General features: G+C 52.5%; 1 protein-coding gene across 8 annotated transcripts in view; it reads right to left on the reverse strand.

Moving 5' to 3' along the window:
- Nucleotides 1-99: 99 nt before the first annotated feature.
- The window catches only part of MVB12B (multivesicular body subunit 12B), a 59445-nt gene continuing 43244 nt past the window's right edge, over nucleotides 100-16300 (reverse strand). For 7 of the 8 annotated variants that reach the window (XM_053961832.1, XM_053961835.1, XM_053961827.1 and 4 more), the window contains 3 exons: nucleotides 10589-10644; nucleotides 9179-9238; nucleotides 100-4718 (listed from right to left, as the gene is read on the reverse strand). In XM_053961832.1, the coding sequence (XP_053817807.1) occupies nucleotides 4632-4718; nucleotides 9179-9238; nucleotides 10589-10644 (203 nt within the window). In that variant the 3' untranslated portion in view covers nucleotides 100-4631. Of the gene's footprint in view, nucleotides 4719-8326; nucleotides 8450-9178; nucleotides 9239-10588; nucleotides 10645-16300 lie in introns of those variants that run through there. The other variant, XM_053961828.1, reaches the window with a different exon arrangement.

A 16300-nucleotide genomic window follows, 5' to 3' on the forward strand; every position in this document is an offset into this window, starting at 1 on the left:
ACGATCCCTATGGGGGATCGTGTTGCCACCTCTGTATTTCACTCTTCTGATCCAGGTCGCTGTTTCAGTCAGAAAATTAAAACACAGAAGCACACAGAATTATCTGATTAAAACAAGTTTCATTTAACAAATTATATTAAGAATACAGACAGAGTTATCACACAATTAAACTTCCCTTTGTAAAATACAGGAGGGTCATCTAAAATAAATATAAAACATAGTAACATTCATAAGATTAATGCACAGTAAAATCACTTTCAGTAACCCAACCATCTTAGAAAACCACTTTGCAACTGCATAAAAGGTTTCTCTCTGCCATTTGTATCATGACACTTAAACCTGTTGCTGTTAGGAAACAATTTCACAACAAATGACCAGAATATCCAAAGTGTTTGGTTTCCCTGTGGTGAATGACCCGAGCAGCCCCTCACAGAGCTTGTTTGTGAGCAGAGGAGCAGCCTCTCCCCTCCTGTACCGCAGCCCAGGCGATAAGGCTGGGCTGGCTGACACCAGCACGCCCGGCTGCCCCGCTGCTGGGGGGTTCCTGCTGCTGGGAGGGGTTCCTGCTGTTGGTCAAGGCTCCAAGGCTGAGGTAATCATTTGGGTGTAGCGAGGCGTGCCTGCCCTTTGGGAGGAGCAGGAGCAGCTCTCCGGGCTCCTGGGGCTGCCATGGGAGAGCGGCCGTGGCACACCTGGGGACACAGACCCAGAGTCACCCGGGGAGCAGCGGGGAGGTGACGGCCAGCCTGGCACCGGCCAGCTCCATCCCGCTTTCCCTCCTGCCAGGAGATTCCAGGGCCCCACAGAAGAGGAGGTGCCAAGGCCCGCGGAGGCATGCCCTTGCCACTAGCACCTACCTGGCACATGCAGTGCCCAGGACAGGAATTCTCCAGGCTCGGCAGCATGTGGGCTCAGTCTGGAGAGCTCAGGACACTGAGGGAGCAGTGGTGGGTGCAAAACCAAACAAGCCCAATGCTACAGACTACCAACAACCTCCCACTGCACAGGAGGCTCCCAGGAAACCTCCAACAAACCGTGGGGACACGCAGGGACAGTCACAGGAAAAGTCTGACACAGTTTACTCCTATGGAACTACAGATACGAGGTGCTCCCGTAAGGGAAGACACCTGTTACAACTATTCACACTTGAATTTTATCACGAAGTTCACACTCTACATCACTTTCTGGACTAACTTCTTGCCTTTCCACGATCAACACAGCAGACAGCAGAGCCTGGCCTGGGTGGCCACGAGTCACCTCGGCACATGATCGGCTTCTTGCCGTGAGGAATCCAGGAGGCAGCGTGTCACTAGGAATTCACATCAGAAGGCGTATTTTACAGTAAGCAAACCCCTCACTGCCGCTTTTCTGTCTCTGTTGCAGATGCATAATAATTTGGCAAACTAACTTCTCCATCAGCCACAAGATTAAACTACCTAGAGACCAGTTTTGTTCTACAAATTCAGGCAAGGTAGCCAAGAACATCTGGTAAAGCTCTGCAAATTCACTTCTGTTGCTTTCCACTGACTCCTCCCCTCCCCTTATGCTCCAGAAGGCTTCTCCACAGCCAGACAACATCCACATCAGACTCCCTGAACATTTATTGCCTGGGCCAATTCTTCCACAGTCACCTCTCGGGCAGGAAGGGAGATGCAGAGATGCTGGTACTGGCCATGGCTCGTGCCAGCATGGAGGACTCACTGTAAGGATGCAAGGACCAGCCTTGCAATGAGCTGCCCTGAGTACAAAAGTTATGGAGCAGCCAATAAAACCTTGCAGTGGAAATGCTGACCTGACACCCCCGGTCTTGGGAATTCAGCAGTGCAATAAAAAAAGCTTCCTCTGATCAGTGGGCTGAGAAGTTGACACAGCCAACCACCCTGCACAGTGTCTCGCTGTGCTTCCAAGCACTGGCTCCAAGCCCTCTCCCTTTTGGAAGCACCTAGTTTTTCAGCCTGCGGCTAGCAGGGCTGAGAGCTCAGCTGGCTCTCAGCAGGTGCAGCTTTTTGTTCAAAACACCTTCATTGTGTTTGCCCCACAGGAACTGCATCTGTCCTGTCTGTGCATTTGAAACAGGCTGTCCCCGCAGCGCCGTGCTGCAGGACCACACCATGGAGAGCAAACTCATCTCTCAAGGTTCTTTGCAGGTGAGTCCTGAAGTAGCTTTGCTGGCCCAGTGTTAGAGAGGGAGAAGTAAATATACAAATATATCCTGAAGATGTAGATGCCTGTCCCAGCCACGTATCCTGACAGTGTTTCAAGTATCCAGTGTTTCCTGTAGGTCACTGCAGAGCAAGCGGAGCTCGTTATCTCCAAGAAGGCTGAGCAAACCTAGCAGTTATTATAAATACTAAAGCACTGATTTTCTCTTACATAAGGGACTTGAAGCTCTGCACCCACTTTTCCAGACGTACCCAGGGAGTGTGGCACTGAGCGTGGGGCTCGGTGGCTCTCAGAACCTGCTCCTTGCTGAGCGCCCCATCCACTGTGCAGGCAACCCTGCCCTCATGGGAAGAGGTGGCTGTCTCTCAATCTCCCAGGGGCAGTGCCTGCCCCTGGAGCTCTGCAGGCTGTGCTGTGCCCTGTGCTAGTCAGCAGCCCTCGTTCCTCCACCATGAACAGGGAAGGTCAGCTCTCATCCCAAAGCTATGAGGAACGCACTGCTGCAGATGGCTCCTGCCTACCTGCCGTGACCACTGAGCCACAGGAGAAGCTATAAACGGATGTCACAGAAAACTACAGAACAAATTACAAGCAGAAAAATAGAAAGACAAAAGATGGATGAGATGGGCACAGCACTACGGCATAGAGTGGATTTGAACTTGAAGTGAACCTGAGCCGAATGACCAAGCTGCCATGGTATGTTCATTTGTCGATGTCGGCATCATCAATCTGGCCTTTGTGAAGCCTGGCAGTGAGGTCTGGCTTTTCTTTACTGCAGGATAAATAACAACTAAAAATGGTGGTGCAAGCTCCAAGTAAACGAGCATTTCCAGGGGGTCACCCAAGGGCTCCAGAGCTGGTGCACAGCTTTAACTCTTTTGTCCAAAAACAACGTACATGCAACCAAACTGGCCCCTCTCTCCAATCACATGGCCACTCTGCAGACACAGCTCCAGAAAATTATTTACCTGATCGGAAAAAGCTGAAGCAAAGATCTGGACTCAGTCCCAAATGTATTTTGTGCTCCTTATCGCAGCAGTACAGTGTGGTGCCTTAAAACCAGAAATGAATCTTTGGACAAGAATTATTTTACTTATGCACAAATAAAAAATATTAGCCGAAAGTACAAAAACTGCCGTTAGTTACTGCTCTGTGCAACTAGCAAATGCCAGATCAATCCAAGGGAGTGCAAAATAGGTCAGGGCACATGTATGACCCAGGCTGAGAGCAACAGCACTGTTACCGTTACCATGGCAATTGCATTTCAGTGGGGTCAGGGAATCAGTATTTTACAATACAAAAAGTTGTACATTTTAACTCTTACTCCAAAATTGCCATTTTGCTGCCATGATGTATCTTTGTTCTACAGCAGAGACTTGAAAGAGCAGCACAGAGTCAGATGGGCACTTGTAAATAACTTATTACAGCAACGGACTTCTCCAAGACATGCATTTGGCTTGGGAGCAAGCCCGGTCAGCGATCACAGGGAGGCAGAGGTCAGGGTTTAATGCATCCCACTCTCATCCTGTGCCACGTCAGTGCTCAGTGCTTCCCCAAGAATGCCCAGGAAACAGGCACATCTCTTTTGTTCTAGCAGCTAGTGGGGAACAGTTAGAGAGCTGTCTCAATGACGGGCAGGTGGTGGCATCCCAGTTGTCAGCAGGTCCATAGGCAGCTTGGCCAGGGTCAGTGGGCCACAGCCAGGGTCTGCCAGGGTGTTGCTGCCAGCATCCACCCAGAAGAAACACAGGATGCTTGTTGCCCTTGATCTGTAAGGACAGGTGGACACCCTGTGCAAAGCGAAGGTGCTTCATCTCAGGAGCTGCAGTGCACCTTGGGCACCCTGCCTGCCCTGCCAGTGCCCAGGGAGAGCCAGGGGCCCTGGCTCCCCCAGCCTACAGCAAATGCAGTGACCACAGTGGATCTGAGACTGATCCCAGCCACAGCGGAACTTCTGTGCCCAGACCTCGGCAGAGGGGTTGGCATTCACTGCAGCTGAGTTCTGTGCTGGACCGAGGGGGGCAGGAGCCTCCTGCTGCAAGGGCTCGAGAGCCCAGCAGCTCCACGGCAGCTCGTGTGGCAGTACCCAGCCGTGCCTTCCGTTGCTCCTTTCAGGGATAGGATTTCTCCATGCTCCGCAGGCTCCCGGCCGTGTTTGCAGAGGTTTGCTGCAGCTCTGGATTCTGTGACTGTCCTGCAGCAGGGTTACCAGGTGGGGATGAGCAAGGGGCTGCCTCAGGCTCCCAGTCCTCAGTCCGTACTCACGTGGAGAGGGGTCGCAGCAGCGGGGTAGGGGGCACTGCCGAGGGGCAGGGCCGCGGTGCCCAGGGCGGAGCGGTGTGCGCGGGGGCGGTGCAGCGCAGGGTGGCGGCGGGGGCCGGACACGGGAGGGCTGCCGGGGTGGCTCCATCGCTGCGTCCCGCGTCCCGCTCGGTAGCGCGCACGGACACCGCTCCGGCCGCGGCCCCTCAGGACGGCGGCAGCGGCGGGCAGCGGGTGGGGCTGGGCGGCAGGCGGGCCGCCGCGCTCTGCTCCGTCCGGAAGCTGTAGTCGTACTGTGGGCAAAGCAGAGAGAGGGCACCTGAGCGCCGACCCACACGCGGCACCGCCCGTGCCTGCGCTGGGACGGTGTGAGAAGCAGAATGAGAAACCGCGCCCAGGCAGGGCCATGCCAGGTGAACCTGCTGGTACCACCTGACCCCACATCAGTGACCTCTCCAGGGAGGGCTCACCCCCTCCCTCAAAACCCCGCATTAACACAAACACTCATCCTGTCCATAAATCAACTAGTCAGAAACATTCCCCCTGGCAAGTTTACTCAAGCCGCTACCATCAGAATTAACATTTTTAGTTGGCAAGAGGGTGAAAATCCCTATATGCACATCCCCGTGCCCCTGTGGACGATGTCGCTGCAGACAAGGAACGCCCCTAGAGCCGAGGGACATCCCTCGCAGCCTGCAGTGCACTCTAGCAGTGCCATCTCGTGGCACGCTGCGAGCCGCACCCGCCGGCCCGCGGCCACCCTGGCCGCTGCCAGGGCACCCCAGGAGAGGCCGGGGTAGCGGTGGCTTTCCCGTGGCAGGCGGGTGGCGAAAGCAACACCATGCGCTGGGGCTACCGATGTAGGAGCTGCCCACGATCGTGGCACACCCACTGCGACGGCCCCGCACACGGACTCTCCTCCCACGCATCTCCCAGTGTCACACTGGTGGCTCTTGGAGCGTCACAAACACGTCCCCCTGTGCGCTCCTCGCAGCCGGACTGGGACACAGGATGTGCTGCCAGCGAGGTCGGGGCAACCATCAGGTACCATGCCGGTACCTGGCCCAGGGCTGTGCCAGCTGTGCAGGGGCCGTGCCAGCTGCACCAGGGCTGTGCCACTTCCACCCAACACCGACCTCCTTTGGGTGCCGGCTCGGGAGGACACGGGGGCGACGCTGAGCTACGGGAGTCCCGCTCCGGCCGAGCTCACAGCGCCGGCCCGGCGAGCGATCCCCGCCGAGGCGGACAGCGGCCGCCAGGGGGCGCCGCGGCTTCGTGCCGGGCCGGGCCGGGCGGGAATGGGGCACGCCGGGCTGGACCGGGATAGACCGGGATGGACCGGGGATGGACCGGGATGGACCGGGGATGGACCGGGAAGTACGGGGCTGGACCGGGGATGTACGGGGATGGACCGGGGATGGACCAGGAATTACCGGGGATGTACGGGGATGGACCGGGAATGGACCGGGATGTACGGGGATGGACCGGGGATGGACCGGGGATGGAACGGGATATACGGGGATGGACCGGGATGGACCGGGATGGACGGGGATGGACCGGGGATGGACCGGGATGGACGGGGATGGACGGGGATGGACGGGGATGGACCGGGATGGACGGGGATGGACCGGGATGGACCGGGGATGGACCGGGGATGGACCGGGATGGACCGGGGATGGACCGGGGATGGACCGGGATGGACCGGGGATGGACCGGGGATGGACCAGGGCTGTACCCGGGCTGTACCCGGGCTGTACCTGGGACTGTACCTGGGGCTGTACCTGGGCTGTACCAGAGCTGTACCAGGGCTGTACCTGGGGCTGTACCAGAGCTGTACCAAGGCTGTACCCGGGTTGTACCCGGGCTGTACCAGGGCTGCACCAGGGCTGTACCAGGGCTGTACCTGGGGCTGTACCAGGGCTGTACCTGGGACTGTACCCGGGCTGTACCAGGGCTGTACCTGGGACTGTACCTGGGACTGTACCAGGGCTGCACCAGGGCTGTACCGGGGCTGTACCAGGGCTGTACCTGGGACTGTACCCGGGCTGTACCAGGGCTGTACCAGGGCTGCACCAGGGCTGCACCAGGGCTGTACCGGGGCTGTACCAGGCCTTTACTCCCTGGGGCTGTACCCGGGTTGTACCCAGGCTGTACCCGGGCTGTACCCGGGCTGTACCAGGCCTTTACTCCCTGGGGCTGCACCTCCCTGTCGCGATGCTGCAGCCGCTGGCACGCAATAGGCCTCATTTTTCAACACCCAAACGCATAAAGATGTCAGCTCAAACTGTTTACTAATTAACACTTAAAAAGACACAAATTAGATATGCGTGGCTAAGAGCAATTATAATCAAGACGAATTTCTCCAGTCATTGGGGAACTGAGGAAACTCCTAATTGCTGGAACCAATGTTTTAAAATCTGAAATCATGCCAGTTAGCAAATATGTTCATTTAAAGAACATTTCATGTGACTGCACTCAGGAGAATTGACTACAAACATGCAAACAAGGAAAAATATTTCTGTGTAAAATTAAAATTTTAAGCTCTTCTAGATTTACAACTTCTTCATTAAATATATTTGCAAAAAGCAGCCCATGAAAACTTGTAGCAATTCAGTGGTTAAATGAACTGCCTTCCTTATCAGTTTAAAAGGAATGATGAATATTGGATGCTGCCTTTACTAATTAGACTCTCTCTAGACTTTTTACACCACACCAAGTGCAAATGAAGACAGGGTGCACCCTGCCAGTGGCCAGACCGCTGCCCTCGCTGCCACAGCATCCGCCACAGAGCTGTCAACAGTGACAGTGCCACCACCTTTGCTATCACCTGCCCAGGTGCCCGCTCAGTGACTCTACCCCACCCAGGACAGGCAGGGGTAGCAAGGACAAACCCCCAGAGCCCTGCTGGGAGACCTGGCAGCAGCACTGCCCGTCCTACACTCTCCTCTCTGTCCTACGTCCACCAAATTAGCCATGAAGTGATGGCACATGCTGCTTACACCTGCACTTCACCACCTCTCCATAGCCCAGCTCTCTGTGCACTCTATCCCCGGGCACAGTTGTGCCATCCTGGGCAACGAGAGCAGTTCAGGTGCAGTCCAGGATTTGCACCTATTTCCATCACTTTCTGACAGAGTAGAGTCCTGAAATTCAGCTGCCTGCAGCTTGGAGGATGGGTGCATACATCTGCAAATGTGGTGACAGAGAACAGTAATTCTTGGAATTCTTTGGGAATATTTTTTGCAAGGCATCTTGCTCCAGGGAGAATGTTCTGGCTGCTTTGGATATCCAGAAGATTTGCTGTAATGGTGCTATTGCTTGCAAGGGAAATAAAGCCATGCCGAAATTCACAATATTTATATGTGTAGCTCTCTGTGTGCAGACAAGATGCTTCATCAAGGAATATGGGCTGCATAATCATACTTTTCATTACGCTGGAACGCACACAGCCTGCTACAGAGCAGGAGCTGTGGGAGCAGGAAGGGCTTGGCCTCTCCTCCCTGGCCCACACAAATGATTCCAGGGCTGGTGTCCCTCCACTCCACAGGCCTGCGAGGGCACAAGCAGGGCTGTGCAGCCCAGCCCCCTCCAGGCAGCCCCCAAGCTGCCAGACCTGTCCCACACCAGGCAGCACACAGAGACGATGCAGAAGCGAATTCAGCACCACGCGGATTCCCCTTTGGCCAAAGGGATCATCTGCTCCCCGGCCAGCTTAGGGCAAGAGTGGGAAAGCAGCCAGGCACGTAGAAGAGCTGCCAGCCCTGAGCATCCCCTGCTCCCAGGGTCCCTCCTGACAGACACAGGCAGTCCCAGAGAGGTGGCATGTGTGCCACGTGGCAGACTGCAGTGCCTGAGGCAGTGGGTGCATCTGTCCCTGTCAGGCACCACCTTCAGGTCCACTACTGCAGCCACTGCAGGTCCCACGGGGCGCCTGCAAAAGCCCTGGCAACTGGGCCTGACCAACTTCTTGTACTCAGATGAAACTTCCAGGCAGAAGAGGGTGGATCTGGGCAACTGGTCTTAACTGGAATAAAGAAGCGGAGAAGCTTTGAGGAATCTGGCAGCTTTGCGATGTCATCTTCTCACTCTCTCCCTTGAACCCAGCTAGATGGCACAGGAGGCGGCCTTTATGACCAATGGTGCCTGAAGAAGCATGTGCTGCTGAGACAAGTTTCTTCCTAGTCTGAGACTTCAGCTGTGAAGTGCCCTTTGCAGAGCAGACAGCTCCTTGGCACCGTGCCACACACGTCATGCATGTGCCAGAACGCTCCCTCAGAACCACCCTTGGTTTGGTGGCTGCCTCCTCCCTGCGCTCCTCAAACATTCACTCCCACTCAAGTGCAGCCCAGCTCTCCCAGCAACAACTTCCCAGCATTAGCAAACTAAAAGCTCACAAAGATGTTTACCTGATGTCGCTGAGTCAAGTCTATTTGCTTCCCTGACATGCAAGAGGCACCTAAGAGTGTTCTGCCTCTACCATGTATTGTTAATACATGAGAAAGAAAGGCTAACCAAGACAGACATCTGGAAATAAACACAAGGCCCCACACTTTGCCATTAAATTCACCACCTGAAGTGTCTTCACTCATCAGAGATCATAGAGGGAATCCCTGACCCTGGGCTTACTGCTTGACTTTATCCATCCTCTGTGACTTTGGGAGAGACAAGAAAAGTATTTTCCATAAGGGAAGGGTTCTTAAAAAGAAGTGAACACAGCCCTCATGATTTGCTCAGTGCCTGGCTGGCTACTTACCTCCTTTTCGATTTCTGCAAGGGTTTTGATTGTGATACCCAAGAGATCAACCGGCTGCATCTGGCAAGAAAGAAACAAAAATGTCAAGTTCAGGGTCAGGGAGGGGGTGTGTGTTTGTTTGTTTGTTGTTTTGTTCTGTTTCAAGTCAGCAAACACTCCATCACTAGAGATTTAGAGGCACCATCTGTAAACACAGGCATGATCCTGTTCCTCATTCCAGTAGGAGACTGGAGCAGCAGACTGTGGGCTGGGGCTACCAGCTTCAACCCTGCTCTCCCTCAGCACGACAGCTGACACTCACCTGGGTGCTGCTCTGCTCAGGGAGACCTGCCACCTCCCCACTGCAGGACGAGTCTCCAACACCAGCTGGAATTCCGTGGCTGCAGCACGAGGTGTGAGCGGCACCAGCTGCAGGAAGCCCTGACCAAACTGACCATATGGTGGCAATGGTGTCTAAAGGATCCGCGGGGAGGATTAGCACGACCTAATCTCTCTGCATTTGTCCTCACAGCAGGGACTTCGGATTTCTGGGAATAATGGCCCATAAACAACCCTCTCAGAAAGCAAGGGATGTGAAAAACTGCTGTCAGCAGGAAGAAGAAAGCAAAAAGCTGGAGCACTACTGAAAAATCAGACACAGCTGATGGCCCAGTGTTTGTCTTAACAGCTTCCTGTAAATTGATTTTTAAAAAGATGCTGCTTTAGGATCAGATGGATTCTGGAACTAGTAGTGGGATGCTGAATCTTTGAGCTCTGGATCATCAACCTTAACAAGCACTGGTCCAGTGGCACCCAGAGGTCATTCTGAACGAGTAGCAGTGTTTCTGTTTGGTGAAGCAGACGTGCCCTGCCCGTGCTGCTGCACGCTCCGCTGGCGCGGCCCTGCAGTGCCCGCTGTGGAGCAAGCACCACCCAGTGCCCTCTCCAGCTCGCCCCCAGCCAGGCAGGACCCTGGCGGCAGCTGATGGCACTGGAGTGCACTGTGCCACTACCACTGCCCTGAACTTCTGGAGTGACAACAGGAAGCAGTAAAGCTGCTGGCACTATGCCATCCTCACAGCAGGTAAATGCAGGAGAACTCCACCTCTGCAGCTTTCTTTACAATCTATGCTAAGAAATTAGAAATGCTTTCAGCACCAGGGAGTCCCATTGCCATTCCTATTTTTGATGGTAATAAACCTTGAAATCCCAGGACAATTCAGTTTTAGAAGCAATCTGGCAAAAGCCTTTCCCATCTAACGGGCAGCTATTGTGACGTGCAGCCTCAGCCCATCTCAAGCACTGGGTATGTATTTGGCCCACACTGGGTATGTATTACCCCAGAAGCAGGTAATTTGTCTTGATGTTTTGTGATTGCTCCCCATGAAACGATGGATTTCAGACACTGGGAGAAAAACAAAGGCAACTCACCCCTTCAGGAGCGCAGGCAAATTTCTCCGAAATCATAAAAGGCACTCCATCCATTGCTGAAAGGGACAAGACATCACATGTGACGTTTCCAGCTGCCTTCTGACATGCAACTTCACACATTCCCAGTGACAGATCAAGTATTCACAGCACTGACACATGACTGATTGCTCCCAAACGTTACTGCCAGCCTTTTTCTCCCTCTAAACTGCCAGTGGTTTCTTTCCACTTAAGATATAGCTGGGTCAGTCCCTACCAAGCCAGGAATCCAACAAATTATCCTTTCTCTATCCATATACGATTTCATGGCCTCAATTTTGCATTTTCCAATTTTGTGCACCTGGCAAAGCAGGACAGTATTTGAAACTGGAAGGACACACTTCTAATTATCACCTCCTCACCAAACCAGTTCAGCACTTGGTGGTGTGTGAGCAAGAGAATAAGGAACAGCTGGTTCAGGGGACTTGTAGCCCCCAAAGCAGCCAACATCACCAGCTGTGTACCAGGCAGTAAGTTTCCACCACCTGGGTAGGATGATGGCAAACACCTGGGGCCAAGCACCCTCCCTGGCCTGGCTGTTGCTAGTGTAAACTCAACAGTGAGCAGTGGCTCAAACACTTGCAAACCACATCTGGAGGATGTAAACCAGTGGAATATGAAGACAGACATGAGGACATGACACCACATGGCACAGCCTCATGTCACATGGCCCAGCTTTTTCTGTAGCATAATCTTAATGGTACTCAGAGCACTGTTTGCCTTTATACCATCTTGTATATTCGTCCTAGTGCAATGATGTTCAGTGTTTGTGTCTTGCTAACACCATGTCACAGGAAGCCTCCCACAAGATGTGGTAGTACAAGGGAGACACTTATTTTTAAAACACGTAACTCAGCAATTTGCACAGAAAAGGGCACGTTTCAAAGGCAGCTCACACCGCAGATACACCCCCTTTATTGCACTTACACCTTTAACATCTGAAGTCTTTAAATTTCAACTCTGAAAGAAATAAAGCTTCAAATTAGAGTAAATTTAAGCCCTGAGAGGCCCTCCAGTGATCCTCAAATAGTTTTCTTTCAGAAAGCATCTGCACCCACAAACCCAGCGCTCCTCTGTCTGCTGTTTCTAACTTCTACAGCACCACTGAGTTACCATGTTAGTGATTAAAAAAGGGTCATTTAAGAATACTCAGCCTTTTACATTTTCTTCATCTATTTTCAATATAAAACCCCCCTCCATGGGAGTAATTTTGTTATCAAAGGTGCTGCGTGGCAGCCACAGCGCAAAGGAAAACAAAAGGAAACAGATGAAAAGCAGCATCACCAAATCCAGGAAGTTTTAAACCTGAAAGACCATCTGCACTTGTTATCCGACAGAAACCCTCTTTGATCAGCCACACGCCAGCGTTTGTAGAGTAATCTAAAGGCTGAGCTACAGAGTGTGCGCGTCCCCCCGCCCCGGAGCCCCCGTCCCTGGGCCACGGCTCCGGCCCACCCGGAGCTCAGCACTCCAGAGCAAAGCAGCAGATAAAAGCAGGGTGAGCCAAGGGCTCCGCAGCGCAATTAGCACTCTCCTAAACAAACGAGCTTCAACAGAGCTGTAATTAAGCAGGCCTGTAATTAAGTATATGCCCTTTATCATAACGATCATGCTTAAAAATGGCACGATGCATGGAAGTGTGTTATTAATGCTGCACTCCCCGAGCGCGGGAGCGTGTGCGGAGCTGCCGTGTCAGGCCCGTCACCAGCCCGCTGCTAAAATGCATTAAAGGCAGAAAGCAGAAAACAAGGTGCTCATTCAGCGTCTCCTTTCTCAGCCAGGCTCCGGTGTCACGCGGGTTTAAACACCACCAGTTCTGGAAACTTCACAGAAACGAAGCCCTGGGCGCCCACTGCCGCTGCCTGCCCCAGCACCAGGAGGGCAGCAGCCCTCACCCCTTCACCCCTGGCTGGGCCGGGCTCCAGGAGCCCTTTGGCTAACCAAGGGGCTGGAGGCAGGCAGTGGGGACCCCCAAGACAAGATGCATGGGGAGAAGTGCTCCCCCCTTGCGTCTGCTCCCTGGCTGAGCAAATGCCCTGAACAAAGCAGATGCTCTGGGGGGCAGGACCCTTCTGTGCCCCCCACCTCACCTGTGGGGTCCCCTGCTCACAGGATAAGACACCCACTACTGCTGCTGCTGCTGCTGCCCAAGGTGGGCATTTTCACATTCACGAGGACTTCAAGGGTGTGCTCTTCTCCCTCAAAATGGAACAAAATAAAATCGGGCTTCAGAAGGAAACCTGTTTGCAGTGGCTGTTTGCTGCCTCCCAGGATCAGCTCCTTCCTGAGAGTCACAGCTAATTAACTCAGGCACTGCAATTAGTTAAGAGTTGAAAAGAGCCAGCAGCCAAACTAACCTCGCAAAGCAAAACTGAAGGACAGTGTTCCCATGCATCCCCAGCAGCAGAAGTGGATGGATGCCTCGGTGAGGTGCAGTGGACATGCCCCTTCATCGGTGCAGGACCACTGGAACTCACAGCCACCTTCCACCTGGTGGCTACTTCTTCACTGTAATTTACCAAGACTCGCTCTCAGGCTCTAGTGGGGAGGACACTAAGGCATGCTCTATAATTCAACTTGCTAGCTTGCTTAGAAATCCTCTCTTTAATCTGTGAAAGTATTGTCACCCTTCTCTAAGCACTCGAGAGATGCTGCCTTCTGTGCTGCAGACTCCAACTAAATCTCAGTTGTCAAATTAGTAATTCATCTTTCTTGAATAACTATATTTTTAGCCAAGCTACCAGATTTAAATAATCAGACCTGCCAATGCTACCCTAATTTAAACATGCTGACGAACTTTCACAGGCAGCATCAGCTAACATAATGAGTTTCTGGATGACAAAGAACTTCAGACGGTAGTTCTCTACACTACCCGGCGTAATAAGCACTTGTTCTTTTCTACAATGTGCACATAAAAGAGAAATCTAAATAATAGTTGCTGTAATTATCTTGAAAAATATGTGGTGATTAATGGTGATTATGAAAATCTGTATAATTGTTCACTAACACTCCAAAGATCAGATGCTCTCTTGAAGCAACCATCAGTGAAGAACTTAAACACAAAAGCTTCCAAGCTGCTGTCCGTGTGAGAGTGGGATCACCGTGTGCCAGCTCAGCCTTCGCCCTCCCGTGACCTCTGCCAGAGGCCCCAGGATGTCCACGGTGTGACGCATGTGTCATTGTGGCTGAAAGCACCAAGTTCAACCTGTTATTTATGCAAATAATTAATTACTCTCGTATCCAACTCACAGTTTGTCATGACACATTAATGACTTGATAGACTTCTATGAACTAGTGAGCACAGGACAGCAGAGCGCTTTTATCGTCATTTAATTTAAAAACGATCCTGTGTGAAATTATCTAGTTGTGAGTGATGGAAGCATAAAGAACAGACTCAGCAAAGCTTCTTTTGGATCATTGCTTTATTAATGGTAACGTCAGGGAAATGAAAAATGCTAACATTGTCATATTTAACTCCTGGGTACAGATGAATCGCTGCCTCAGAGCCTGGCAGGCTCCGTTTGCACACTGCAGTGAGCGCTAATTCCTCACACCACCATTGTGGGGATACACAGCCACCAAAGAGTTTATATACCTTAACTCCCAAGGAAATAACAGCTGTTTCTGCATTAAATTCTCACCACAAGCTTTTATAGCTTTGGATTTCTTTATTGCTGGTTTTGCACAGCCTTTTACACTAGAATTTTCAATTTTTGATATTAAAAATATTTAAATAAATAAATAAATAAATCCCTTGCAAAATATTTTCCTGCATGACTGAAAATGAAGAACTGTTAATCCAAACCAACAAAAAACCCAACACTGTGTGTACTACTACCACCTTTAAAATTTAAATGACCTTAGATTTTAGAAAGGGCTTTCTCTAATGCCGCAGAACTGTTCCCATTTTCCCCAGACCTGAATGCTAACAGAGTGTTTATCCTTCACCAAGAAGAGTATCTCATAAACCAGCCTACAGCAACACCATAAAACCAGCAGAGCTCCCCTGCTTAGAGAAAACTTGATTTTCAGCTAAATGGCACCAGAGGACTCTGAAAGCAGATTGAGAATCAGGGGCTGGCATGGAGCTCTGGCACAGCAGCACTTGGAGGGGAGCCACGGTCAGGATGGAGAGACACATGAGCCCCTGTCTGGTGTGGGCAACAAAGGTGCCCATCAGAAGAGCCACTGAGCCCAACGGCGGGTGGGGCCCAGCCCACAGGAGCTCTGAAGGCCATTCCACTGAAGCAGGAAAGCACAGCCAGGAGCAGTGTGTGCCCCAGCCTGGCGAGGACAAGGGACTGCTCTCTCCAGCAGCAGCACACCCCTGCATGGGGCAAGGCTGGGGCTCAGCTGCAGTGACCCACAGCAGACAGGACATGCTGTTTCCTGGGGGCTGAGCAGCCATGGGGAGCTGGTGGCACAGCGTGGTGCCACGCAGGGCAGGTGCAGCCAGGCCACCTGCCCTTGGTGCCCTCTTGCAGCTCCTGCCAAGCACACAGCTCTGGCTCCCACCCTCTGCTTCCTACTACACGCCCCGGCGTGAGCCCTGCACTCCTGAGCTTCTGCACCCGTGCAGGGAAGGCAGCGCAGGACACCCGCACAAACCAGGCACGCTGCGCCCTCAGTACAGGGAAACCACTCACAAGTATGGAGAAATGCTTTCAAATAGTTTGCAATGCATCCAGAGAAGGGCGTGAGCTTTTCAAACCAAACCAGCTCTCCGTGATGCTAAGCCTCCTATTCCTGTATTTCTATACACAGAGATTTAAACAGCACCCTGAACAGTGAATGTGTGTGTTCTTTGGGCTACAGTGCACCAAGGCCCATATGGAACCACACCAAATCACTGATGGCAAAACCTCAGGGCCAACACCAAAAGCAGCCTTTCCTGACAGCTCCTGCCAAGCCGGCTGCAACAGGGAACCTGCAGCTGGCCCAGCTGTGCTCCCCAGCTGCAGACACCAGCTGCAACACGTATACAACTTTGTGTCATACAGAGAAGTGCAGAGTGCAGGCAGGGGCACAGGCAGGGCTGCAGGGCTCAGCTCTGCTTGCCCAAGGCACGAGCCCAAGCTCCTGAAAGCCCCAGAGCACCTCATGCGGCCTGTGGCAGCTGGGCTGCAGGTCCCGTGGCAGCTGGGCAGCAGGAGCTGTCCCCAGGGCTGTCATGGGGCAGCGAGGCAGCAGGGCAGAGCCAGCTGGGAATGCCCAGCCTGGTGCCCGGTGCCCGGGCCTGGCCAGGCAGCAGGATGGCAGCAGCACCAAACCACCCAATGCCTGGTGCACTGAGTGGGACAGCAGGGGCCTGGCTGGGGAAGGAACCTCTGCTTTAGGAAAGGTTTACAGCTTTCCTGTTCCTCTTGAAATGACTTTGATTAAAAAAACAGACCTGGACTAAATTTTCATTTTTGCTAATTTGATTGTCAGCCTTGATTTTCTCCGTTTCCTGCATAGCTCATGACATGGCACAATTAGTTCTTTACTCCTAAGATCAAGCCACGAAAACACTTGAAAAAGTACCCCTGGATTTGATTATTTTCTTTTTTAAATAAAGTGAAGGTTAAGTACTGCATGGTGACGCCTAAGGAGCACCTCAGCACTGTGACTCCATCAGCACCAGAGAACATGGAGAGACTTCAAACAAGCTCTTCAAATTGCAAGTGTTTAGGAGCT

The sequence above is a fragment of the Vidua chalybeata genome, chromosome 21 (assembly GCF_026979565.1).
Source record: "Vidua chalybeata isolate OUT-0048 chromosome 21, bVidCha1 merged haplotype, whole genome shotgun sequence".
Classification (NCBI taxonomy): Eukaryota; Metazoa; Chordata; class Aves; order Passeriformes; family Viduidae; genus Vidua; species Vidua chalybeata.